The 25,334-nt window shown below is 36.4% G+C and overlaps 2 protein-coding genes across 3 annotated transcripts; one reads left to right on the top strand and one right to left on the bottom strand.

Moving 5' to 3' along the window:
- The first annotated feature begins 1,847 nt into the window (after nucleotides 1-1,847).
- On the top strand, nucleotides 1,848-21,149 carry LOC136805890 (uncharacterized). Of its 2 annotated transcripts, XM_067062464.1 has the most exons (16): nucleotides 1,848-1,917; nucleotides 3,013-3,058; nucleotides 3,537-3,794; nucleotides 7,983-8,162; nucleotides 12,171-12,347; nucleotides 13,575-13,759; nucleotides 14,703-14,887; nucleotides 15,223-15,406; nucleotides 16,584-16,812; nucleotides 17,183-17,326; nucleotides 17,568-17,846; nucleotides 18,626-18,722; nucleotides 18,949-19,001; nucleotides 19,749-19,878; nucleotides 20,085-20,215; nucleotides 20,823-21,149. In XM_067062464.1, the coding sequence occupies exons 1-16, from the start codon at nucleotides 1,891-1,893 to the stop codon at nucleotides 20,882-20,884; spliced, it is 2,367 nt and encodes a 788-aa protein (XP_066918565.1). In that variant the 5' UTR covers nucleotides 1,848-1,890; the 3' UTR covers nucleotides 20,885-21,149. The 2 variants fall into 2 exon arrangements, with proteins under 2 accessions (XP_066918565.1, XP_066918574.1); XM_067062473.1 differs by lacking the exons at nucleotides 3,537-3,794; nucleotides 7,983-8,162 and having other exon boundaries at nucleotides 20,823-21,146.
- A 1,454-nt stretch (nucleotides 21,150-22,603) lies between these two features.
- LOC136808136 (uncharacterized) lies at nucleotides 22,604-23,929 on the bottom strand. The gene has a single exon (XM_067064681.1). It carries the CDS (start codon nucleotides 23,927-23,929, stop codon nucleotides 22,604-22,606), a length of 1,326 nt encoding a protein of 441 aa, XP_066920782.1.
- Between the last annotated feature and the right edge of the window lie 1,405 nt (nucleotides 23,930-25,334).

The raw sequence follows: 25,334 nt of genomic DNA, 5'->3' as shown, positions 1-25,334 counted from the left end.
TTCATACTCAAAGTTTCATCCACTGACCTTTATATAACCCTGGACCAAGCAACATCTGCCATCTTTGATTGGAGTTTTTTTAGAATTGGTGCTAAAAATTAACGTCTAACGCCGCTACATCATCAAAAGAATTTGAGGGAAAGTAGACCTAGCTCTCTCGATGCATTTACACCGCTATCGAGTAGTGCCGACATTAGGGTACCAATTTTCAAAAAACTCCGATCAAAGATTTTGCTTGGCTGGGATTAAAAAGCTTTGTCCAGGGTTATATAAAGGTCAGTGGTTTCATCCCGTCCAGAATGGCAATCTTCATTGAAATAAATCTTCTATAAAAATCTACAATTTAATGTCTTCAAAAATATTTTCTGACGTCAATTCAAAATAGGAATTATTCGAAAGTCTCGAGGAGAAATTTCCGTCTGTGACGGCATTTGGCGATGATTTCAGTTCGCTTGTTTAATATAAGTTCCGACCCGGATAGATAGCAATCTCGAATTCCTCCTGTAAACATAATAAGCAGTTGTTTATTTCTGGGGTATAAGCTTTCTTGTGACACACTATTCTCTAGCTAACTGTCGGGTTTTCATTTTTCTCCTTAGTTTTCTAGAACTCTGTTGAAAGGGTTGTGCTGCTTCTATAGTTCTTGTTAGTTAGCAATAGCTTGTGTGTTTCGAAACGTTTCTTGAAAGCAGTTTCACACAATCCGACAATCTTTTCGGTGTTGTTCGTCTTTAGCGTCGCTTCGTAAAAGTGGCTGGCTGCTTGGCAGTTCTGGTCAAGGGGACAAGTGGTTTTGTTTCGACATTTGCAGGTATTCTGGTTTTGGTCATGTGGTTTCGGGTAAAAATAAATCATAACATGATACTCCAAAATAGGTACATGCTTTTTGTAATAACAATTTTATAAGAACACAAGACAAAAAAAATTGGCAAAAACCTAAGAACAAATTAAGAGCAATCCTAACCCCTTTATTTTAGAAATTACTTAGAAAGTACTGATTTTAACGGAATTTGAGTCTTTTAAGTATAGAAACTAAAGCGTGTTGAGAACATCGTAGGAACATTTAAACCTGAAAATTTCAAAAAATAAGAACAGCCCAGCCTGAGCCAAATTTTAATCGTTCTTATAAAAAAGTGTGTTGGTATGGTAATATCAACATAAAAACATCTGTTTTGTTCCTTTTTTTCGAATAAATATTTATTCTCAATGTCAAAAAATTATTCTGTACTAAGCCTGGAGTTCCTTATTTTTACAGAGAATTTCAGCCTCAAAGTTCCTTATCGAGTTCCTTATTTACATAGCTGCTAAGTTTGGATAACCATCTGTCACTGTTCCTTAAAACTTGTTTTCTTCTTCTCAGCCTGAACAGTTCCTTATTAACAATTCCTTATTTTTTGGACCATTTTCAGCCTCGAGTTCCTTATAAACGTGTTCCTTATTAAAAAAGAAAATGTGTATTTAAAGTTTCAAGATTATTCTATTTCAGACAGAATTTTGATGAAGTTTGAATAGAATTCCATCTTTACAAGACTGAATCCATCGAAACGAAAAGTTTGTCACTTTCGGACTTTTATTAATAACACAACCCTGGGATATGCATTCATGATTATATATATATACTTTTCTTCAATTTAAAGAGAGTACTTCTTGTCACGAATGAATATTACTGTGTTTTTTTGTTGTTTTTTTAACTCAGGGACAGTGGAAGAACTGAATTGGGAAGAGATGAACTGAGTTAAATATATATCCAGGAAAGTGAAAAAAAAAAAATTGTTCTTAAGAATTAGATGGTTTGAGATCGCGGTACCTTGTATCTACAGTTCTACCGAACCAATTACTTATACAAGCTAAAAATCAATATTAATTGAACTTTGTGGTTAGCTTTGAAAGATGAAAATTTCTTTTTCATTCTTATTGGTAAGTAAATGTATGACATGTGTATTACTTTGTGTTGATGTTAACCCGGTGGAAGCACTTGATTCAAAAACGACCGAATGCGACCCAAAATGTAGTAAAATTTGTGTAAATTTGGGTAAAAGATTGATGCATTTTCTTGAAAATTTAGATCTTCCAAATTTTTGCCTAGCAAGCCTGGTTTTGCTAACTTTTTATTACATTCGTAAAGTGCACTTTGACTCGTTTTGCCCCTTACAGTGCATTTTTATAATCTTGAAAACGTACCCTTAAGAGCCGTGCGTACGAAAGGTTATTTACCTTGAGTGCCCCCCCCCCACCCCTTAGGCTTTTAAGGCATTTTGATGGACCAGATGATGGATCTTTTTTTTGCCATATGGAACGTAAATAGTCTGCAAGGTTTTGGTTGTTTTTTTAGATAGTAAAAAATGGCGGATGAGACTATGTCCCTATTTCAAAATTTGTTACCGTACTCGTGTTGGTTTTTCTTCTAAATTATATTTTTCAACCCATAGTAGCCTTTTAGATAATTGGACTTTTAGTCCAATTTGGTTTCGACCCTCGCCATTTTAGTCTATTTCACTAGACTCAAAAATGATAGTCTAGCAACAACTCTAGCATTTTTAAGAGATTATAACTACGATTAAACTGATCCGATATAGATAGATATGCCCTCTGATGCATCGGAATGGGTCCTACCCACGATGGAGTAGGAATCACAGCGCAAGCAGACATTGCAACCCTGCAGATGCGAGCTGCCGATCCATGGTGTATACCACGACACTCGAACTACACGGGAGTACGGATGTACCCGCAGGTGTAGAATCTCCAAGTGTCTCAGCACACCGCAATGTCTGGAATATCTACCCATACTCTTCTATCAGAGTTATGGTACCCAATTCCCTACACATGGCATGGGTTGACCCGGGCGAAGGAGCATTCACTTTCCAAGTGAATCGTAGTGGCACGGTGGGTATCGAACTCGGGCTTCCCGGACAGAAGTCAAGCACGATAACCACTATACCACTACCACTGATCCGATATACTAAAGTTTATTTGCTAGACATTTGATAGACATATTTACGGTTCATTATTTAGGTTATTACCATCAAAATTGTTCCAATTCAAGGAAGTCATAACTCAAGTAAGTAGACACATCAATAATTTTCGGACAATGTAAAATATTTTAGTAGTGTTAGTTGCAATCATTTTATGTAAATCCGGGCGAAATATCCGACATTATAAAGTTCATTAATCTTAAAATTGGAAAATGAAGATGAAAAACTGAGGAAGAAAGAAATTTCTTCGATATTTGTGTACATATAATTACACCCCTTTCTCACAGACCCAGTAGGATTTTTTTTCAGCTATTTGGTATCAAAATAACGGACTGAAACTCGATGGGGATTGTTATTCCCATATTTTATATGGCTGGGGATTTCAATTCCACTGTTTTCAAGTCAGAAAATTCAGTTGGGATGGGGAAAATAGCATAATATTTTGCAGCGAGGATTTGTTTATTTGATTAATTTCAGCGTGGACAAAACTTGGAGGATAATTTTCCACCGGGCGCGATATTTTGGACATTTTTTTATTTTCACTGTAAATTAAATATCATTTAGATTGTTACCAACCTCAACGATACAAGGGCTTTAGTAGTGGCAGTACAAAATTAGCTTCCAGCTCAACGACCTACAAAGAATGCGCTCATAGTTGCAATAGTATATCACCTTCATCTTACCGTTATGGCATGATATGGATGTGGCAATTTGAAGAAGCGGACAAAGGGAAATGCTTCTGCGTAAAGACTGGTATAGCTCTAACTGACAAAGTAAATGCAATTTATTGCAAAATGTCAAGCTTCGGCGACTCCGGGACAAGTAAGTCTTCCTCATGTTTAAACTATGTTCAGACGTTACGGTGTATTGTAAACGAAACAGTTTTTGTTTTGTCAACTGAAATTTTTGAAATCGCATTTTTCGTAAAGGAACCAGTCAAAATTCTTCATTTGTAGCTAAAAAATGGTCATTTTTATCTATTTTCAGGCTCATTCGCGAAATTAAATCTACGCGAAATTTTTCAAGACTCTGACTCGCAATTTTTTTGCTTCGCGAAATTTAATATTTAATCCGATTAAAGTACTTGTCATAAACACTATATAAAAAATGAAACATGGAACCCAAAAAGATTGATTTTTGCAGAAAAGGTGACTCTTAAGAGAGGCTCCTTCGATTTTTGTAAGATTCCCTACCCTTAGAGAGACGTTTTCAAAAAAAATTCCTAAAAATCGTGAATCTTCCGACCCTTAAGCTAAGGCTACACTGATAGTTCTTTCAGGCGGCTGCAATGCAATTGTTGCATTGCAGCCGCCTGAAAATTGTTGCTGTCTAGCCATCTAAAAAAAGGAACCAGGAAAAATGTCAAAAAACATTCGAATTACAAAACATTCGAATTACAAAACATTCGAACTACAAAACATTCGAATTACAAAACATTCGATTTTCGAAGGTCCGACGTTCGAATGACGTAATAAGATTGTCAGATACATCGTCAAAGAAATTGCAGCATTCTTCTGCAACAAAATCAGTTCAAACTGATTTTGTTGCAGACACTTGCAATTTGTTCTGCAATATTTTTATTGCGTTGCAGAGCAATTGCAGAAAAAATTGACGTGCTACATTTTGCAATTTCTTGCGCGCTTGCAACGCAACGCTAATTGCATTGCAGCCGCCTGAAAAAACTATCAGTGTAGCCTTAGCTTTAGAGAGATTGATTAAACTTTTTCTGATTTTTGCGACCTATGTGAACGTCAAAACTCGAAACGTCAAAAAAAGAAGACGCTGTAAAGCAAAACAGGTCGAAACGGTTTCTCTCCACTAGCGAGTTTATGTATTCGAGATAAATCGAGGGGGGCGGTACAAAGCAAAGCTGACATAGGACCGAAATCACCGTTCACTTTGCTCGACGACGGTAAGAAGACCAAGATACCGTCGTCTGTTTAGGTGAGCAAAGGCGATATAGAGCGGTACATCAACTATCGACTTTGTGTTGTATCGATTTCACTTACCGTCACCCTCGATATCATCCGATACATAAACCCGGTAATATTTACATCGGAACGGAACTGCACCGTTTCATTACTCTGAAACGTTCTGAAATCAGTATGAGCACTTCTTATCAGTAACGTACCTATCGTGTGTTTTAAGTTACAGAACCGTAACGTCTAAACATGGTCTTAATGTGCAATATATTGTTTGTGTTGTATTAGTGCCAGATTATAGTCTGATCCCCAAACCTCGATACTTCCTATAAGGAATTTTTTTGTTAAAGGGTGAGCAGAACCCTAACGGAATCATGAACTATAGACCTCGGAGTTTTTGATTTTTCTAAAAAAGCGATGTATTGTGGGATTGTTTTTTTTTTTTTTTTTTTTTTTATCTATATATATGTAACACGAACAAATAGTACAAAACTAAAGGTTCCTAGCCTCCCGCAAAAGGACCACCAGATCATACCGCCAGGAGGTAGGAACCCAAACTAAACTAACAATAAACTATTAAATGAACTAATAGATGGAAGAAAAAAACAAACTACAGAGGATAAATACTAACAGAAATGAAAAACAAAAACTAAAAGAGCTAGGAGAGCAGTTGGAGTAAGACTAAAATAACGGTCCCCCAAAACGGCTTGTATCACAGATAAATTTTATCGTTATACTCAATATATCATGATTTTGGATATTGCTAAAATCGGGGTCGCCATAAAGAAGTATTCTACACAATGTTTTGGGATTAAATGGAAACAAGGTTATGTCAAGTTGAAGAAGGCTGTCGAACATAACAAGTCTGTTATTGGAGTAATCAGAGCAATGCATCAGGAAATGTTGTGTCGTTTCAACAGAATTACTTCGACAGTTGCAGAATGGGTCGATTGTGTCTGCAAAGCTATGTCTAAATTTGTGGTCCCGAAGATGACTGAAACCAACCCTTAATCGGTTAAGTAGAACCACGCCATCGTTGTCACTAGCCCTGAAAACTGAGTTAGCGCAAGGTCTTAAAAATTTAAGAATCGCTTGTTTGAATAATGAAATAGTAGGAAGATTTCGTATATTTTCGCCCAGGTTATTCCATTCATTGATGCAAAAGGGAAAAAAGGAGGCACGGTAACGTTCAGTCCTACAAAATGGTGCCTCAAATGGTGGTTGTATCCTCCGCCCTGCCCTACGTTCCTCCTCCCCTCTTTGGGGAGGAAGAACATTTGAGAGATAAGCAGGTGCAAAGCCATTGATTATTTTATAAAAGTAAATTAGTCTTCGACTTAGTCGCCTGTCCGACAGGCTTTCAAGACCTAACTCAAGATAAATTTTTTCTCTGGATGTTCCTCTGAAACATCCAGTTATTGCAAGACAAGCATCATATTGAACTGATTCTAGTTTTTCAGAAAAAGTGGAATTACCTGGACGATCATACACGACATCTCCATAATCTAGATGTGGTCTAATATGGGTTTTAAATATCGTGACTAGTGAATCCCTAGGTAGGAATGCACGAAGCCGACAAATAAGACCAATACCTTGATTGGCTTTTTTAATTTTTTCATCAAGATGACGGTCAAAAGCCAGCTCATGATCAAGAATGAGACCAAGATGTTTTTGATGATCTTGTCGAGCAATGGCTGCGTTGTTAAAATAAATTTCTGGAAGATCAGGTAGATTTATCCTCCGAGTGAAGTACACTTCAACAGCCTGTTTAGAAGGATCAGGGTTGAAGGTCATTTTCCATTGATGAGCCCACTCACTAACCTTCTGCATGTCACTGTTCAATTCGTTTGAACAGCGAATATGATCAAGGATAAGGGAGAATATTGACGAGTCATCAGCAAAAATTTTGATCATGGAAATAATTCCTTCAGGGAGGTCGTTAATATATATCAGAAAGAAGAGCGGTCCTAGAATAGAGCCTTGAGGTACACCGGCCAAGACCTCCGTCCAATTGGAAGCTTGGCCATCAAGAACCACCCGCTGCAACCTACCTGAGAGAAAATTTTGAAGTAATGAGAGAAGGGGCCCGGACACACCATATGACTTAAGTTTGAAAATCAGCCCATCATGCCAAACTCTGTCAAAGGCTTTGGAAATATCAAGAAATACTCCACGAGTATCTAGAGGTGGATTTGAATCGAAACCTACCAGGATGTCGTGCGTTATGGACAAAAGCTGGGACACACAAGAGTCACCCTTGCGGAAACCAGACTGGGAATTAGTAAAGAGATTGTTGTTTTCAAAATAGGTGTAAACAGAGTCAAAGATGCATTTTTCAAAGATTTTACCAAAAATAGGTAGAAGAGATACTGGCCGGTAGTTTTTTAACACACTCTTGTCCCCTTTGTTTTTATAAACAGGGACAACATTTGCTTTTTTCCAATTCGATGGAAAAACACAAGAATCTAGGGAAAATTGATAAACTTTCATAAGAGGTTTAACCAAGGATTCATCACATGGGATTGTTTCGAGTGTAATCCAATAGAAATCTCTTAGGAATTCGGCGAGGGAATTCTATTGTATCCTCTCCGATAAGGTTTATTTTCTGATTATTGTGGTACCACAGACCGTTCCCTGAACCATACGGATACCGCCTTTTTCATTCCAGCACACTCCATCTTTAATATTTCTGAACGGTTTGACGTCAGTTTTATTACCGTTTTAAAATTGTCCCAATTCCTAAATTATTCCCCTTTTAGTGATCTTTTCCCCAACGACTACCGACGTGCTTACAGCTAACAATCTAAGTTAACGCCATAATCAAATGAAAACATTTCCTGTGAGAATATGAATTTCCAAATATTTTGAGATATAAATTAAACTTGCTGCTCATGAAAACTATTGAAACAGCAAACCGTCCCAAAATATGCCACAGCTTAGTTTTAACTTCATTCAAAAGTGGGGCTGTATTGCAGAAGTATAGAATTTTGCTATTTTGTAACGGTTGATTGTTGAGAAAACTGTTAGATTGTTTAGCCGCAAGTACAGTAGTTAGCGTTATAACGATGAATTTTCTTATCTATTTCAGTAAAGGCGTTCTGGACTCCATGGTATTCGGACACCCAGAATTGTCTGTACAGAAGAAAACGGTCTATCTTCGGTCGGTACAAGAGGACGTGTGGCTTTCCACCAAGATTTCAGACAACAAATTCTGAATGTGGTGCGGAGACTGCGGTAGATTGGCAGGATAAACCATGCTGGAACAGCTGTAAGTTCAATACACCTTTTTCCGGTTAGCCTTTTCGTATAAATAGTCACCAAAATTTCGAAGTAAACAAACCATCCCATTGGCTAAAAGCAAAAACATAAGCAAAAAAATGTGCAGAGTATGAGAAAAATGTGCTTTCTGTGTTCTTACTCTGGAAATTATTTTGTTTATGTTTTTGCTTTTAGCCAATGAGATGGTTTGTTTACTCGAAATTTTGGTGACTTTTTATACGAAGCAGCTATAGGTAAAAAGGTGTATTCAATGTAATCTGTTTTTGCGTCATGCAGATGCAGCGGCTCTTGAGGGAATAGCGAGTTTATGTATATGAGATAAATCGGGGGAGGCGGTATAAAGCAAAGTTGACATGTCTCCAAAATCACCGTCTACTTTGCTCGACGACGGTAAAAACACCGAAATAGGCTTTCCCAGAAAAAACATTTACCCCACTGTTGAGGATATTGATTTTTCGAAGTATCGAGCCCCCCTGGATAAAAATATGCTCAACCTCCTGGATATCCTCTCTTATAAAGATGCTTACCCCTGGATATCGTATTTTTTACTTAAAAAGACATATTACCCCATGGATATTCGCTCCCTTGTAGGGGGCCCTTGTAGATATTCAACCCCCCTGGATATCTACTTTTGCACAAAAATCGTTAACCCCCTGGATATCCGATTTCTTCAACAGGGGGCACGGACTATTTCTGAAAAAGCCCAATATCGTCGTCTGTTTAGGTGAGTAAAATCGATATAGAGCCGTACATTAACCATCGACTTTGTTTTGATTTTACTCACCGTCACCCTCGATATCCTCCAATACATAAACTCAGTAATAACTCGAAAAAGTCCCGGGGGGGGGGGCAGCCAAGCAAAATGACTGACGGGTATGTGCGGGCACTAAGGGTGTATTTTTCAAGGCATCCGAAATGCACTGTAAGGGTGGGTTTTTTGCCGCCTGCACTGTAAGGGTGCAATTTTAAAAGCCAATTTTTGGCCCGCACATACCGTCAGTCCGCAAACCCAGTGCCCCCCCCCCCCCGGGGAAAAAGTGCAACCGTTTTAAGTGAATGCAATTAAGACATTTAGATTTGGACGATTTAAATCATTCCTATCAATGGAAAAGGTTTGATTAAAACTTGATACACATGGTAGGGTACCATGTGTGAGCTATTTAGTCGTGCTTATCGAGTTTAAAGCTTGAAGGGCTAGACTTTATTTTTTCTAGACTCTTTCTTTGTTTTCACGTGGTACATTTCAAAATTTTGCGGTAGGTTTTACTTTTAACCCGGCCTGTGTGAATAGCCACGTTAAGACACGCGTTTTGGATGAGAAGTAAATGGCTTAATTCCCATCCGAGGAAAACTCACCCTAGCCCTTTAGATTTTAAACTTGACGACCTTGCTTAACATGGATACAATGCTGGACAAAAGGTTGTAGACAAATGAAATTTCAGTGAAAAATGATGAGAAATAGAGCAAAATGACTCTTCTATGTGTCTGAAAGGGGATGGAAGTTAAGAAACACACTTTTGAAGTCGTTGCATTGCTATTGAATTGCTTTTGAGGGCACCACGCGCAAAAAATCAGCGTTTTGATACTGGTGTAAGCCAGTTAATCAAGCCCCTGTGGTTAGACTGCAGTGAGTGACTTTGAAAGACTGGGTTTGGAAAGCACCCAGAACTTCTTGGGGACTTGTTTTTGATCGATATTGAAGTATTTTGCAAATATTGCAGAAGTCTACAAACCTTTTATCCAGCATTGTACAATGCTTTTATGTTTTTAGTTTACTGACTTTCTAGATCTTTCCAAATGGGATTTTCAAGAAAACAAGTGATACTTTTATGGACCTACCTGGTTATAAATTTAACAAATATAATTGATATCTACGTGAGCATTACCGTTAAACAATCATTCACAACACAAATAGTGACGATCTATTAAAATTAGTCGTTTGTTTCTTATAAAAAAAACGTTTAGAAACCAAAATTTCATGCTCTTGAAATAATCTTTCATATTGAAGACTTCGTGAGCAAAAAAAACATCTACACATCATCAGAAATTGAGTAATAATTTGGCTAAGAACATTGATGTATGCTTATTAATAGTGATACTTATAAATAAAGATGCGTTTTTTGAGCTGAAAAATTTTTTTTTACATTTTTTACAAAAATCTGCTTGAGCCATCTTTTACCTACTTTCATGCAAAAAAATCAGAAAAAAACAATGATCCAATATTTCACAAAGTCCAAAAAACCCTTTTTTAGCCGTTTTTTGGCCTAAATTTGCCCAAAAACAGTTTTTTTTCGAAAATCGGGCTCCTTCACATTCGAGGGTTTATAGTTATGCATCTTTGTGCAAAAAATCATAAACAATGAAAGAGCCAATCTCGAGAAAAGCTAATACCTAAGTAATTGATAATATGCTTATAAAAAAAATATAGAATTTGGCCAGTTCTTCTATAAAAACACGCTAAGCAACCAAAATTTCATGTCTAAACACACATACTCTAAAAGTAAGCCCTCATGAACAAAAAAAACATCTATCTCATAAAGAAATTGAGTAATTTGACTAAGAACATTGATGTATGCTTATTAATAGTCATTCTTATAGATAAACATGCGTTTTTTAAGCCAACAAAATTTTTTTGCAAAATTCTGCTTGAGCCATCTTTTACCTATGATGGTACCCTACTTTCATGCAAAAAATCAGAAAAAATTAATGATCCAATTTTTCACAAAGTCCAAAAAACCCGTTTTTTAGCCGTTTTTTGGCCCAAATTTACCCAAAAATTTTTTTTTTCGAAAATCGGGCTCCGTCACATTTTGGCCACCACCATTTTGCACCTTTGCACCAAAAATCAAAAGATTTCTATGATTCAATCCTGAGAAAAGTTGGTAACAGACGAACGAACGGACGGACGAACGGACGGACGAACAAACACAGGTTAATTTATAGGACCTCCACCGGGGTAGGTCCAAAAACCGTATACCCCCTGTTGAGGAGGTCCATCATTTTGTGGCTGGAAATGCTGTAACCCTCTGGAATTCCAGACAATTTCAGGTTTAAACCCCTCTGGAATTCTGAATTTTAGTAGGATTTAAAAGGCTACCCCCATGGAATTCCAGTTATTTTTGACAGATTTTTGTATCTCCCTATGGAATTCCGCCACACATCAAACCTTACCCCCTTGGAACCTTACCCCAATGCAGGGTCGCCGAGTTCTTAACTTCTGTGTACTTCTCTTGCGCTCTTCTTCCGATTTTGGGATACACATACACGAGGGGTAAATCACTAAAAATTAGGTGTACGAGATTTTGATTTCTTTTTGATTTTTGATTTTTTTTTGATTTCTTTTTGATTTTTGATTTCTTTTTGATTTCCTCTTGATTTCTGATTTCTTTTTGATTTCTTTTTAATTTTTTGATTTCTTTTTGATTTCTTTTTTATTTTTGATTTCTTTTTTATTTTTCAAAAAGGTGTACGTGATTTTTTCACCCTCGCACATACATCTTGTAAGATCTGGGAGGAATTCTGAATATCTAGGTTATGCAGTGATTTGAACCCGGGGGCGGTACTCAGGCAAAATTGGCAACGGAAACGTGCCGCTGGTCAGGGTCCCTTTTTAAGGCTTTGAAGGTATCTGACAGGGTCTCAAATTTACTAATTTACTAAACTAATTTATTTATTTACTAAACATTCGTACCTGACAGGGTCGTCTCTTGGTTATTTTGGACACAGGGTGGAAATTCGAAAATTTTTCAATCTTTTGTCTACATTTCGTCATTTTTGCCACTTTTCAGGGTGAAAATGCAGGAATTCTTTTTCAAATTTCCTTCCGACAGAGTCCCAAATTTACCAAACATTCATACTTGACAGGGTCCACTTTTCAAACTCCAGCGGCCCGTCCCCGTCGGTCGTCAAGGTCAGTGCCCCCCCCCCCCGGGATTAGCTTGTATAATGTAAAATTAACAAATCTTACATAAAGATATTATTTTTTTCTTTGTAACAGTAGTCAGACACAACAGAATGGCAATTGGAAGATCAGCAAAGACATTCGATCCAACAGAGGAGAAAGTATTGACGGTAGGAATCAAACTTCATTCAACTATGTTGGATGTTGACCACGAATATTCTCTGTACGTTTCAACGATGCAAGATCCAGCTTTAAATGATTGGCCACGACCAGGTAATTATACCCTAATATCGTATAACACTAATATGGATTTCAGTCGACCCAAATTTAACACATTCACGATATAGTAGGTTGGCGGAGGAGCCGACTTAGCCCGACTTAGACAATTTTAGTGAGGAAAAATGGAATTTAGCAAAAAGTTTTGCGAATTTCAAAGGAATTTTCGGTGGCGGAATTTCGGTAGATTTCAGACGGTTTGACGGAAAATCAGAGAAAAAATTGGCGGAATTGCTGCGGAATCGAGTACCCCCTGAACCCCCCTATAGTAATTCTTTAGCAAGATTCGCACATTAGAGTTATTTTTTTTTTGTATGATATAGAAAGGAAGCGCAAATCCCCTATGTTGAAAAAGCAGAATATTGTAAACGAAAGAATTTCTAAAAATCTGTGCTCTCACGGCGCCGAAAGATGTTGTGTAAGCAAATAGTAAGAGATACGTTAAATGATGTCCTTTAACACCAGCCGCTTTCGCTTTCGCTTTTCGCTTTTCGTTTTTCGATTTTCGTTTTTCGTTTTTCGTTTTCGCTTTTCGTTTTTCGTTTTTCGTTTTCGCTTTTCGTTTTTTATTTTTCGTTTTCGTTTTTCGATTTCGTTTTTCGCTTTTCGTTTTCGTTTTCGTTTTCGCTTTTCGTTTTCGATTTTCGTTTTTCGTTTTTCGTTTTTCGCTTTCGTTTTTCGTTTTCGTTTTTCATTTTTCGTTTTCGTTTTCGAGAAAAAGGCAACAGGGTTTTGAATGATTTGGCTAAACAACCAAGTGAAATCATCACATTCGACATATTCTTTTAGAGCGTGATAGGCGTAGAATGGATTATCTGTTATAAATTTAACCGGTATAGGTGGACACTTAAAGACACGCTTTTTTATGAGGATGGTGTAAATCTATTTCATCATGGATATTCTTAACTTTTTTGGGAAAATCATCCTAAAATATTCTTACAGTACATTCTTAAGTTAGGATTCTAATTCATACTAGATTTAACATTTAGTACATACGTCTCAAGCATTTTTGTGAAAGGAGTGAGCCTCACTTGGGGGTAATTGACAATTTATAATTGAAAATGCTCTAAAAGTGGCATTCTAAGGTTCAGTTGCTAAATTCCATGATGGTAATATTCTTAGGATTCTTAATTTTTTGACCATTTTCATCATGGACATTCTTATAAAGTGTATACTTACAAAAGAAAAAGTGTGTATATCAACAATCGATTGGTTTCAATTTAGATCTGCAGTTGATGGAAGTGGTGAAGTTGGAAGAACAAGATATTACATTAAGCGAGGAGCCACAAATCGAATATGGTACGAATCGTTATTATAGAGCCACTGCAAAAATTGGGAACAAGATTCTAATCAACGCTGTTGATGACACTGATTCACAGAAAAAATTGCTTTTTGATGTGAAGATTAAAGTAAGTTATACACATCCCAAATTTTTGAAGCCTTCGGATGTTCGGATGTTCTCAACTTTTAGGGTTTTAAGCCTAAAAATGTTTATAAATTGTTCTTTTTTGTGACCATTTTTGCCCATTTTCCTAAAAAATCGGGTGTTTGTCCCAAAACTTTGGGGTAGCCTGGAGACATCAAAAATAGTCCAATTTGGCTGAAATTTTGCACACTTGTTCCTTGCGTGAATATCTGGGGGTGTTTTTTTTCAGTTTTCAAAAATTATGATTGTTGGGGCCTGGGGACGAGTTTTTCTCCAAAATGAAGCTAAAACTTTGTAGCAGTCTAGAGGATTCAAAAATGGTCGGACTTGGCTGAAACTTGGCACAATTTGGGTGAATATTTGGGGGTCTACATTTTGGCCTATGAATAATTGGAAGCCACTGAAGTTAAGCTCAGTGCGTTGCGAACGTTCGACTATTAAAAAACGTGCAGTTTATAAACGCAGATATAAATGCAAACTCGAACTCAATCCCTTTAATCGCTCATTTTATGGTTCTGATCCAAGTGTTGTAAATGGTAATAAAACAAAAAAGTTAACATTTTTCATTTTAGGCCAAAGTTCATTGTGGTGAATAAATGGTTTTCGAAAAAGTACTATTTATCAAAATAATAAAGCAGGTCAAATTTAGAGTACTCTTAGGTTCCAAATAAACGAGGGGGGTCGGATAGACGGGGGGATTAAAATCAGGCTATTTAGAGCAAAAATTGGGCCTTCTCTTTGACAGCTGAAAAATATTCTTAAAGATTAATAAACGGCGGGGGGGGTGCTCCCCCCGTGGAAAATCTTCGCAAAATTAACAAGCGGAGGCGTTTATTTGGAACCTAAGAGAAGAGAAAGTAACGTATTTCATAGCATATATCTGAGTTATACCATTTATTTTTCTAAAAAATCTCTCAATCGTTTAGATGACGGATTCGCCTAATACAGGGAGCAGATACTTAACTACAGTACACCAGCTGATGAAACCGAATTTAAAAGAATCAAGAAGAATTTGGATGCGTCAGACAGCGCTCTTTAAGAGCACAACACCGCAAAGTATAGACCAGCTCAATTTGAACGTGGATTTCCAAAGTGGACTTAAAATGCCAGGGTGAGAAATTTTAGCGGCAAATTTTGGCCGAAAACTACCTACAAGGGACTTTGACTTTGTGCAAAATTACTTCATTATCTTTTTTTTTTTTGACAGAAAGATAGAGGGCAAGGGTCTCTAAAAAGTGACCAGAAAAATATTTTCGCCGTAAAAATCGCTTTTTATTATTTGGTTAGATTCCCTTCAGTCAAATAAATGAGCGTTTCCCACGATTAGTGCCTAAAAGTTGTATTTTTTGTACTTTGTTCGAAATTGCTTCATTAGAAAAGTAAAAAATCGCTGGTTTCTTTAAAGACAAACAAATAGCTTGAACTTTATTTTCTTATTCATTATAGCACGTTTGTTCTTATCAAATTCAATTACCAATACAGAAAAGGCAAAAAACAAGCTACCGATGTTGTTGGAGAGTTTTGGATACCACCTACTTTAGATGCTGAAACATGTTATTGTTCTTCACCAAATAGCTTTTTACCTGGATCTTGGGATATTGATATTGAGAAACGGAAAATCATATTGAAGGTAATTATTCTTACTTGTTTTTTATAAAGGAATTATCTTTTAATTCTTTAATTTCAATTCGGTCAACCAAGGAACTTGGGCCAACTAATGACTTGTGAAGACTTAATTTAGACAGCTGAATAAGTCGCACGTGTAAAAGGGTTTTCAGCGAAACGCTGATGACTATTTTGCGGAACGCTCAAAGTATACATATTTTGCGGAACAATCTATCTAAAGCTATTTTACAATAAATTCATTTAGAGTTAAGCTCAATGACCCGCTGCCCGCCTTTCCTATAATGGCAATTGTGAATTTGGCCTTGAACCCATTCCGAAGATAACATGCTCGTAACTAAAGCATTAAAATGTTTCAGAATCCTCTGGAAAGGGTTAGTCTAGTTTAGGGTTTGTCTTGTCTTTGTTTGAACACTGTAAACAATAGAATTCAAAACAGTCCGAAACATCCATATATGGCCCATATATTGCAATGCAAGTAAAGAGATTTTCCTTCTTATTTCCGTTTTCCAAGCTCCTTTGGTTTATTCGCACTCTCTAAAGTCCTCCCATGGTTCTCAGGGAGTAATTTAGCTCAAAAACTTTTACACCACTGTGTCACAGACTCGCTTAGACCCCCCCCCCACCTACTAGAAAATTTGGCCAAAATTTCGTTCTTATGTGAAATTCAATCTAAAAAATTGCACCCACTAGAATTCTTAAGCTTGGAAAAATAGAATTTCTATTCCCCATTGGAATTCTGATAGAATTTTACATGCCGACTGTGTGAAAAAGTTCCACTGGAGCTGTGGGGTGTTTTATTTCTTTACCTACGGGGAACTAAAATAAAAAAAAAATAAAGATATTTAAATTTCTCTTCGTTGCATCGGGCTGTTCAAGCTTAGTATCTTCAGTTTATTACATCTACACCCACCGATTTTTTAGCTGCAATACCTTGCTTTTAAAAGACATCATTTATCCTACCACTACCTACTTACACAGAATTTTCAAACAAAAGAAAAAGCATCTGTCTTCCTTTTCGGTGCTGCAAGAACACAGATTTTGAAAAATTACTTTGTCAAGTCTGCTTTATCAGCATAGAGACGCGCCTCCTAGGTATAATAAAAAAATATCTTTAGGGAAAAAGACATTCAAAGAATTGGAACACTTTTACGGTTCATTTTCTGCTTTTCTCTTTAAAACAGATTGATTATATTGATCCTAACATGGGTGATCGATACTTTCAGTTCAGATGTCGAGTCAATGTCAAAATTTTCACTAACTACCTAGCAGAGCGAGTAAAAATACGTGCTTACCAGCAATGGACATTATGTAAATATGACTCGTGCAATGATTCAACTCGTAAGAGGTCTGTGAGAGGTAATAAGATTGTTGAAGCGAACGTTGTTACGGAAGAAAAGATTCTGAATCCAGGTAAGATAAAAGTAGTTAAAACCATAGATTTATGAAGCTCGAAGGGCTAGATGTCGTGCTTTAAGCCATTGCAGGCAAAAAAAAAGTGAATATCGGAAAAGATATTGTTGCTATTGTTTTCGAAAACCCGCGAAGCTTCTGATTGGTCGAGCGCTGAAATTCTATCGTAATGTCACGTGTCCTAGGTAATATTTCCTACTTAACCACGGCACACATTTCAGCAAAAGTACGCCATCTAGCCCTTCGGGCTTTATAAATCTATGGTTAAAATCTTATGAAAATAGCAACTTATTCGAGCAATTTCATTAACTGTCAAGCGTCGTGAAAATTTAAATATTTTTCAACTGTACTTCTTGTGTTTATTTTTCAGAACCGTTTCGAATCATGAATCCAATCACAGGTCAATGTTGGTGGTACAATATAAGTGACAAGTTGATGAGACAATCTACTGAAGGTTGCAAAGCATTCAATTTCCATCATGATATGGAAAGTGGTTTATTATATTCTCACCAAGGTAAACTTTGAATTAAATTCGGACGAAGAATGTCCGGATAAAACTCTTTACTTTAGCTGGGTAAATCTATTCCAATGAACTGTTCGTTTAATCAAATCCGATCGAAGCTAATCGAATATGAACGAAACGATTGGTCGAATCGATTACAATGTTAAAACTTATTTTCCATAAATATTTCATTGTCTATATATTATTTGAAAACCTAATTTCTACTTTATAACCTTTTTTGTTTTGGTCTAAGGGTACCCTATAATATCCAATGATAAAGATCCTCGACAAATCAAAATCGACGCTACAAAAACCAATAGCGACGGAACTTACATTTTCTCACGTGATACAACATACAATTTGATGAGGATTGTTCGAGTTGAACTAGGTGGTGTACCGCTTAAAGCATACCCAGTTGTCGGTTTAAATTCAGATGGTGTGTTGCTTATTGGTGACGGATGGGGAGATGATTTGGAAACCGTTAAAGAGTTCACAAATCGCCATGAAGATGACCATTTCATTAAATTACCAGGTTTATAGTTAAAAATAATTTTACTTAGAAAAATAATGTTCCTTGGAATGCAACGTTGTTTCAACGTTTATGTAATGTTCAAAAGTAACGTTCATACAACGTTAGATGAATGTTGAAATAACGTTGTGTTTGTCAGCTGGGATTAGAACAAAACACCCCACGTCACAAACCAGTCGAGAACTCTCTCTATCAAAACGATCTGTTAAAGAATCAATCAACCCCTATCCCACCATTGAAAACTAGACAAAGTTCTCATCTCTATTGGTAAATTCCCGGGGGGGGGGGGTACTAGGGCAAGATGGGTTACGTGGATGCTCCGCTGGTCAGGGTACCTTTTTTAACCTCCACGAGTCCCAGGTAGGGTCGCCAAAACACCAAAATAGAAAAATCAGTCCCTCTTAGGGTGCCTATTTTTGAAAATTTGGGGAAAAAGTAGACAATTTGAGAAAATTTTGGAATTTCAGTCCCACGTAGGGTCCATTTTTCGGACCTCAGCAGAGCACCCCCGTCGGTCGACAAGGGTAGTACCCCCCCCCGGGGTAAATTCACTATAGTTTTGGGAATCCAAATGATAGATTCGAGAAAATAAGAGTTCATAGTCGTCGTTGGAAACATCAGAACATTTTAATTAAAAAGTAACACTACATAATCAGAGCAAACGAAATTTGGTCAAAATTTCTCTCTGCCAAAATTGAATCTCGCCAAATTTAGAAATAGAAAGTGCGCCTTACTAGGCTATCTACGAGGTTAGTAATAATACTGTATTATACTCCTTTTAGCATGGCCTGGTATGGAAAACATGATATTGAAAGGTGTGCTTGTGGTGAACACAGAATATGGTCATACTATGGTTGTATGCAACTTGAAACGAAATCTGTAAGTTTGAAGCCTTTCATTGAAGGAATTTTCAACTTTATTTTCAATATAAAAATTATTGACCTTAATTTCAGGGTTTGAGGATACTATTGATTCGTGTTGTGTGTCAAAATTTGGAGTAAAATGCATAATCCTTATTACTTCAATTTCAGGGTTTGAGGGTACTGTTGATTCGTGTTGTGTGTCAAAATTTGGAATAAAATGCATAATCCTTATTACTTTTTAGGATAACGAGACCAAATTGTTTTTGGGGAATCGGTCAAGGAGAAAAGTGGACAGGTAAAAAAAGTAAAGTATTCTGGGCCGTATTGTTTTGTGAAATATACCCTACCCTACATCTAGGATGCATACACATCACCTCTGATATATTTTGATATAGGGGATGCTAATCGTGTACAAAATTCCCGTTCGAGAGTTACCCCAAATTTGGGATAACCTTTTTCAATTTTCTTGAAAAGGTTTAGAAATCTAAAGATTGTATTAGCCTCTAGTTATTCAAAATTTTAATTCAAATTTAATGAAATTTAAAGATCTCTTATATAATAAAACTTACTTATCAATCTAATCAAGTTTCTAAAACTCAAAAACTCTCGGACGGGAATTTTATACACGATACGCGTCCCCTATATCAAAACACATCAGAGGGGATGCGTGCCGCCTACCCTACAATTAACTAATAATTCATCATAACCGGTCCATAGAACCAGGATAAGTCCAGTGAAAAAAAGAAAACTCGCATGGAGTTCCAAATTTAGAAAAAAATTGAAACAAAATATTAATTAACACAGAAGAACTTAAACTTCTATAGCTTGAATGTCTCCATAACTCGGACAAGTATTCGGGTTCCTTCAGGTAACCGACCCTTATAACCATGTCTCTCAAACTCAAATTATTTCATAAATCGAACAAAATTCAGGTTCCCCATGGTGCGAGCTCGAGTTTTGGAGAGAACATTTCAAATTCAAGTTATTCTTACGTTTCACATGAGCAATGAATGAATTTACTTCTTCTTCTTCTTCTCTACAGCATTCTCTTCCATGGTGACGTATATTGAATTTTTCGCAGCATGGACCAACTATTTCTACGGCAAATGCAACCACGACCAATGGTTCTGTAAAATACACACAAATCATTTGGTTAATCAACATCGAAATAGGTATTTTAGGCGTAGACTGTCCGCGAAACTTTTGCGGATCATTTACTTTTTGGCGAAAGTTAAATTTTTGAAGATTCTTAACAAGCCAATTTCCAAAGGTTTCTTTGAATATTTTGATAAACCTTAATCCACAACTAGAAATTTGTGTTCCTAGTGCGTTTTCGAGTTATGGAGACTTCGCCATTTATTGTGTTATTCTGTTTTAGGTATGAAGTGGTCGAGGAGAGTGAGTATGTGCATGAAAAACCAGGACCACTTTCCACATTCAAGATGAAGAGTTTTGATGATATGAATATCACATCACCAGTAGCTATTGGTGATGATGGAGTATTTACTGGTAAGTTTTTTGAACAAGTTCACGTACGTACTTTGGGATTTTTTTGGGTAGATTTTCAGAAAAACGTAATATTCTCATCTAATAGAATAGCATAAGAATTTTAGCATTCCATCGTGGATTTTAGTGGATTTCGTAAATAAACCCAAACGTTACATCGAATATTTCATTATGAATCAAATCACTATCAAAATTTTACGGGACAAATTTTTTGAGGTATTTTTATCTCTGTAAAAACCTGAGGTGATAATTTCAGAAAAATCATTCGGTGCAAACCAATCATGCACGAGCGCAGAAAACTAAACGAGATCTTTCCTGGTGATCAAATTCTTTTTGATAAAGTCATTTTAAATCAAATTTATAGACTATTTAGATTTCAGTGACCGCGTAGTAATCATCCAGGCTTCAGTGCTAATTCAAATCATGATACCTTAACCCAGCTGGCACACAACGTTGTTTCAACGTTCATCTAACGTTATATGGACGTTGTGAACGTTAAATAAACGTTGAAACAACGTTGTGTGCCAGCTGGGAACTTTGGGCAATAATTGATTGAAAAAAAAATCCATCCATCCATCTTCCGATTGTCTCTTCATTTTATTTTTTCCAGTAACTGGTGCTTCAATCTACAAGAGTGGTGATCGCATTTTAAATTTCAATGGTAACTTATGAGCAAGAACCCCCGCACATATTCATTTAACCAATGGTTGATGATGGACGAGATTGATATCGTCATATTTCACCAATGGTGTTAGACGTTTTTCATTGGCAGCGCTTTATCCATTCAAGTTCATTTAGGAAGAAACGGCGCCTTACAACTTTGCGAACAAACATTCGACTATTGCTATGTCGCTGACTGGGTCTTCATGCCGCTTCGGCTTCTTGTTTTATATTAGACGATTATACCGTTCAGTATGAATGGAAAATATGCTCTTACTTGGATTCCCTGTTCGAGTCAACTGACAAAGAAAACCTACTTGGAAAACAAAATTGAAAATTTGCCGTAGGGTGTTAACAGTGTTAATGAGCATTTTTAAGTTAATGTCTTTACTGTGACTTGAATGAATTTTATCTTTAACGTGGGACTAAAGGAAAACGATTTTGTGCACGAAGAACTGCGCCAAGCAAAAGAAGGGGTCTTGCAAAACAAAAGAAAATGATCTTCTTGGATCGTGCTATGATCAGCATTAGAAAAGAAGTTGGTCTTAACATTCAAAGTATAGTATGATGGACGGTGAAAAAGAATGTGGCTATTATATTTTGATTTTTCCCGACATGTTTCGGACTCGGTCCGTTCTCAAGGGAATGATATTTCTATAGAAAAAAGAGTGTTTTTATACAAAATTATTTGAATCAAATTGAACAAATACGTCATTTTTGGCGATTTCGGCTTGAAAATGGGTTGGTGTAAATTCAAAGTATAGTATAAGCAAGTGAAAGAGTTTTATATTTTTCAATTAACCAACAACGAGCAATTATTTTATTTTTTGACGATATATTTCGATCTATTGATCATCTTCAGGTCTAAAATTCAATAAAAACAAGATTATAAAAATCTCCGATAAAATGTATATGTTCACATATCTACAGTAAAAACAACCATAAGCTTACAGAAAAAGTGAGAAATGAAAATGCTACTGCAAAAAAAATATAATATGTAATAAAATTGTTGCTACTAAGGAAAATCCCATGTGACAACAAACAATAAAAGAATAAAAAACTACAATTAAAACTTGACTACTAATGTACGGCTTCTATACTCGTCTTTTGTGTTCAGTTGAGGCTTTAATTGATTAATAAAAAAGTGCCTCTAGTGTCATTAAATGGCTTGCCGAACGAGAACTACCTTTCAAAATGGCTACGTCATCCATTGTTAATGAGTGCTGGCATGACGTCATGTGAATGGTAACGGGTGCGTTTTTCCTACCGTGCTCCTTAATTCGGGTGATAAGATGTCGCCGTGTTTGGCCGACATAGCACGAATTACATCGTGGACAGGTAATTTTATAAACTACACCACTTTTTAAGGATTTTTCCACGGAGGACTTCAATGATGGTAGCACTGTTTTTAACTTTTTCAAAGTAAATATGACACGACAAGGGGCTTTCAACTTTCCAAGGTTATATTTCAATTCCTCAGATAATTTTCCCCTGTATTCAACAAAAAACATTTTCGGCTCATCTTCTTCATCTTCATTTTCTTCCACCACAGGAGGTTCTTCTTTTTCAAACAATTTGTTTAAAGTATCTCGTATGATAGAATCAACTAGCGGTTCGGGATATTGATTTCTGTTAAGGATTACTTTAGCACGCTCTAAACCCTCATGGAATGTTTTGTAAGAGCTACATGCTCTGAAAATACGATGAATCATTCCAATAACAACAGATTTTTTATACTTTAATGGAGCGAGAGCGTGAAAATTCATTAGTAAACCAGTATGTGTCTTTTGTATACCAAGACGACTCTAACTTATTCTCTGAGCGGGTAATCTTCATATCAAGAAATGGGATTGTACAGCAGTTTGTTTCCCTTTCTACGGTAAACTTCAGCGACGGATGTAGCGAATTTATCTCTTCAAGTTTCTGGTCGATAGCGTTCTTATTTATATCTCGTAGTATATCGTCCATATATCGAGTGTAAAGTACCGCATCGTTACTTATTGCTGCGTCGAAGGTACTCATCCAAGCGTTGGCTAACATTGGGGCTGGTGGACTACCCATTGCTAACCCATCAATTTGTCTGAATAGACCATCATTTGTTGACATTATAACATTCTTGCTACAAACATTTAGCAGTTTCGTAAACGTGTTCTTATTAATAGGTGGTTTTTTTAGCGTACCGTCGTAGAGCAAGTTTGCGCAAACTTCAATGGCTTCGTCGACTGGAACATTCGTATATAATGAGACAACATCAAAACTGACCATCTCTTTGTCATCTTCCAGGACAATATCAGCTAACTGGTCAGCAATTTCTTTTGTAGATGAGTCGATTTTGCATTCTGGAACAGCAGATAACCAGTCAGCTATTTGTTTTGCAATGTTGAAGTAGGGTGATCCTGGCATAGATAATACTGGTCGAATTGGTATACCGTTCTTATGTATTTTTGCCAGTCCGTATAATCGTGGAGGTTGACTTCCTATCGGCTTTAGTTTTAGAAAGAGAGCGTCACTAATTTCATTATCTCTTTTAAGTTTTTCGAGCAACTTACATATCTTTTCCTCTTCCTTTAAAACCGGGTTTTTGGCGTTCTTTCGTGTCGATATAACCTTTTCAAATTGGGGCAAACTCAATATGTCCATTATTTTCTGGTCGTAAGTGGTGATCTTCATCAAACAAATACCTACTCCTTTATCAAAAGGAACCGCCAACAGTTTATTTTCTTTTAGGTAACGTTTTGTAAGGGATAAGTTACGGGTTGTATGTTGTTTCTTGCATTTCTTTATATAAGCCAGTGTTTTTATGTTGATGTCAGTAATGATGGCGTCTTCAACGTTCTTTTCTTTGCAATAGTTTATCAAACCATCGAGTTCAGCAAGAATATCGTTTTGATCAAATCTGTCCAAAATCGAATTCTTAGGACCGAGAGAGAGCGTTTCTAACACATACTTTGGAGGTGTCGAATCAAGTTGGTAACATAGGACGGTATTCTTGACATTAAATAGCGGTTTGTCTTGTCTTGTCTTGGAGCACGGTAGGAAAAACGCACCCGTTACCATTCACATGACGTCATGCCAGCACTCATTAACAATGGATGACGTAGCCATTTTGAAAGGTAGTTCTCGTTCGGCAAGCCATTTAATGACACTAGAGGCACTTTTTATTAATCAATTAAAGCCTCAACTGAACACAAAAGACGAGTATAGAAGCCGTACATTAGTAGTCAAGTTTTAATTGTAGTTTTTTATTCTTTTATTGTTTGTTGTCACATGGGATTTTCCTTAGTAGCAACAATTTTATTACATATTATATTTTTTTTGCAGTAGCATTTTCATTTCTCACTTTTTCTGTAAGCTTATGGTTGTTTTTACTGTAGATATGTGAACATATACATTTTATCGGAGATTTTTATAATCTTGTTTTTATTGAATTTTAGACCTGAAGATGATCAATAGATCGAAATATATCGTCAAAAAATAAAATAATTGCTCGTTGTTGGTTAATTGAAAAATATATTGCTCATGCCACAATGTTTTTGCCATATTGAAAGAGTTTTGTTTAAAAAATAAATCTTACTGAATTTTGTAGCGCTTATGTACTTCTAATCAAAGCTCTGTCCGTTCCTCTGATGCACTGCTCTACCGGAACCTGTTTACTGTTTGGATTGAAATCTGTAGAAGAAATAACGATGCTCTATAATAAGTAGCAAGCACCTCACTAAAAACCGGGATTTTTCATCTCGTTTCTTAACGAGTTCCACTTTGACGATTTTTGGAAAATAGAAACCTTTCAAGTGTTTTGACGCAAATTCGATTTTTTTGCTACTGCAGGAGCTTCGAAAGTTAGAAGTGGCGTCAAAAAATCGAATGTTTAGAGCCCGAAAACCCGGGCTCAAAACATTCGAAAAAGTCGCAAGGTGGAATAGACGTTAATTGCGTAAAAACGCGGGTGACGTCTAGTATAGGCTATATAATAAGGCGAAAATAAAAAAAATGTAGTGTTTCTGAAAAGCAGCCATTTTCTGATCCGGCCGTAGACTATGGGTTCATCTATATAGTTAATGATAAAGAAAATCAAGTTAACTGTTCAAGCTATCAAACGTCGTTTGATTAGATATTCCCGCTTATAAATCAAGCTTCGTTCAATAGTAGTTGATACATTAGTATTCACGGCTTGCCGCATTTCCGGCCGGCCGCATGAGAGCTTTATTCCTTCACCCGCATCCCGGAAACACTACATTTCTTTACTTTCGCCTAATAACATTATTTTGGTGTGCAGTTCTTTAGTTCCAAAAGTAGAAGTTGTTTATATATAATGAATATTGAAGACTCCTGGATATTCAAACATCTTTAGTTCACTTTGCTTAAAGTTTTAAAACACGAAATTTTAGTACACGTGAAAAAATCAGCATTTCCAGTTTTGAGGATTTCGAAAATCTGGAAGGTGTATGATATCAGCAAAAAG

This window comes from Clytia hemisphaerica, unplaced genomic scaffold, assembly GCF_902728285.1.
Source record: "Clytia hemisphaerica strain Z4C2 unplaced genomic scaffold, Clytia hemisphaerica genome assembly, whole genome shotgun sequence".
Classification (NCBI taxonomy): Eukaryota; Metazoa; Cnidaria; class Hydrozoa; order Leptothecata; family Clytiidae; genus Clytia; species Clytia hemisphaerica.
This window is presented reverse-complemented; position numbering and strand designations above follow the sequence as displayed.

Excerpts from the sequence above, each read along its gene's own strand:
- LOC136805890 (XM_067062464.1), top strand. The coding sequence starts at position 1,891 with ATGAAAATTTCTTTTTCATTCTTATTG. Across the intron at positions 15,407-16,583 it reads AACGGAAAATCATATTGAAG|ATTGATTATATTGATCCTAA; the intron begins GTAATTATTCTT and ends TCTTTAAAACAG. Across the intron at positions 19,879-20,084 it reads GTTAATCAACATCGAAATAG|GTATGAAGTGGTCGAGGAGA; the intron begins GTATTTTAGGCG and ends ATTCTGTTTTAG.
- LOC136808136 (XM_067064681.1), bottom strand. The coding sequence starts at position 23,929 with ATGGTAACGGGTGCGTTTTTCCTACCGTGCTCCAAGACAAGACAAGAC.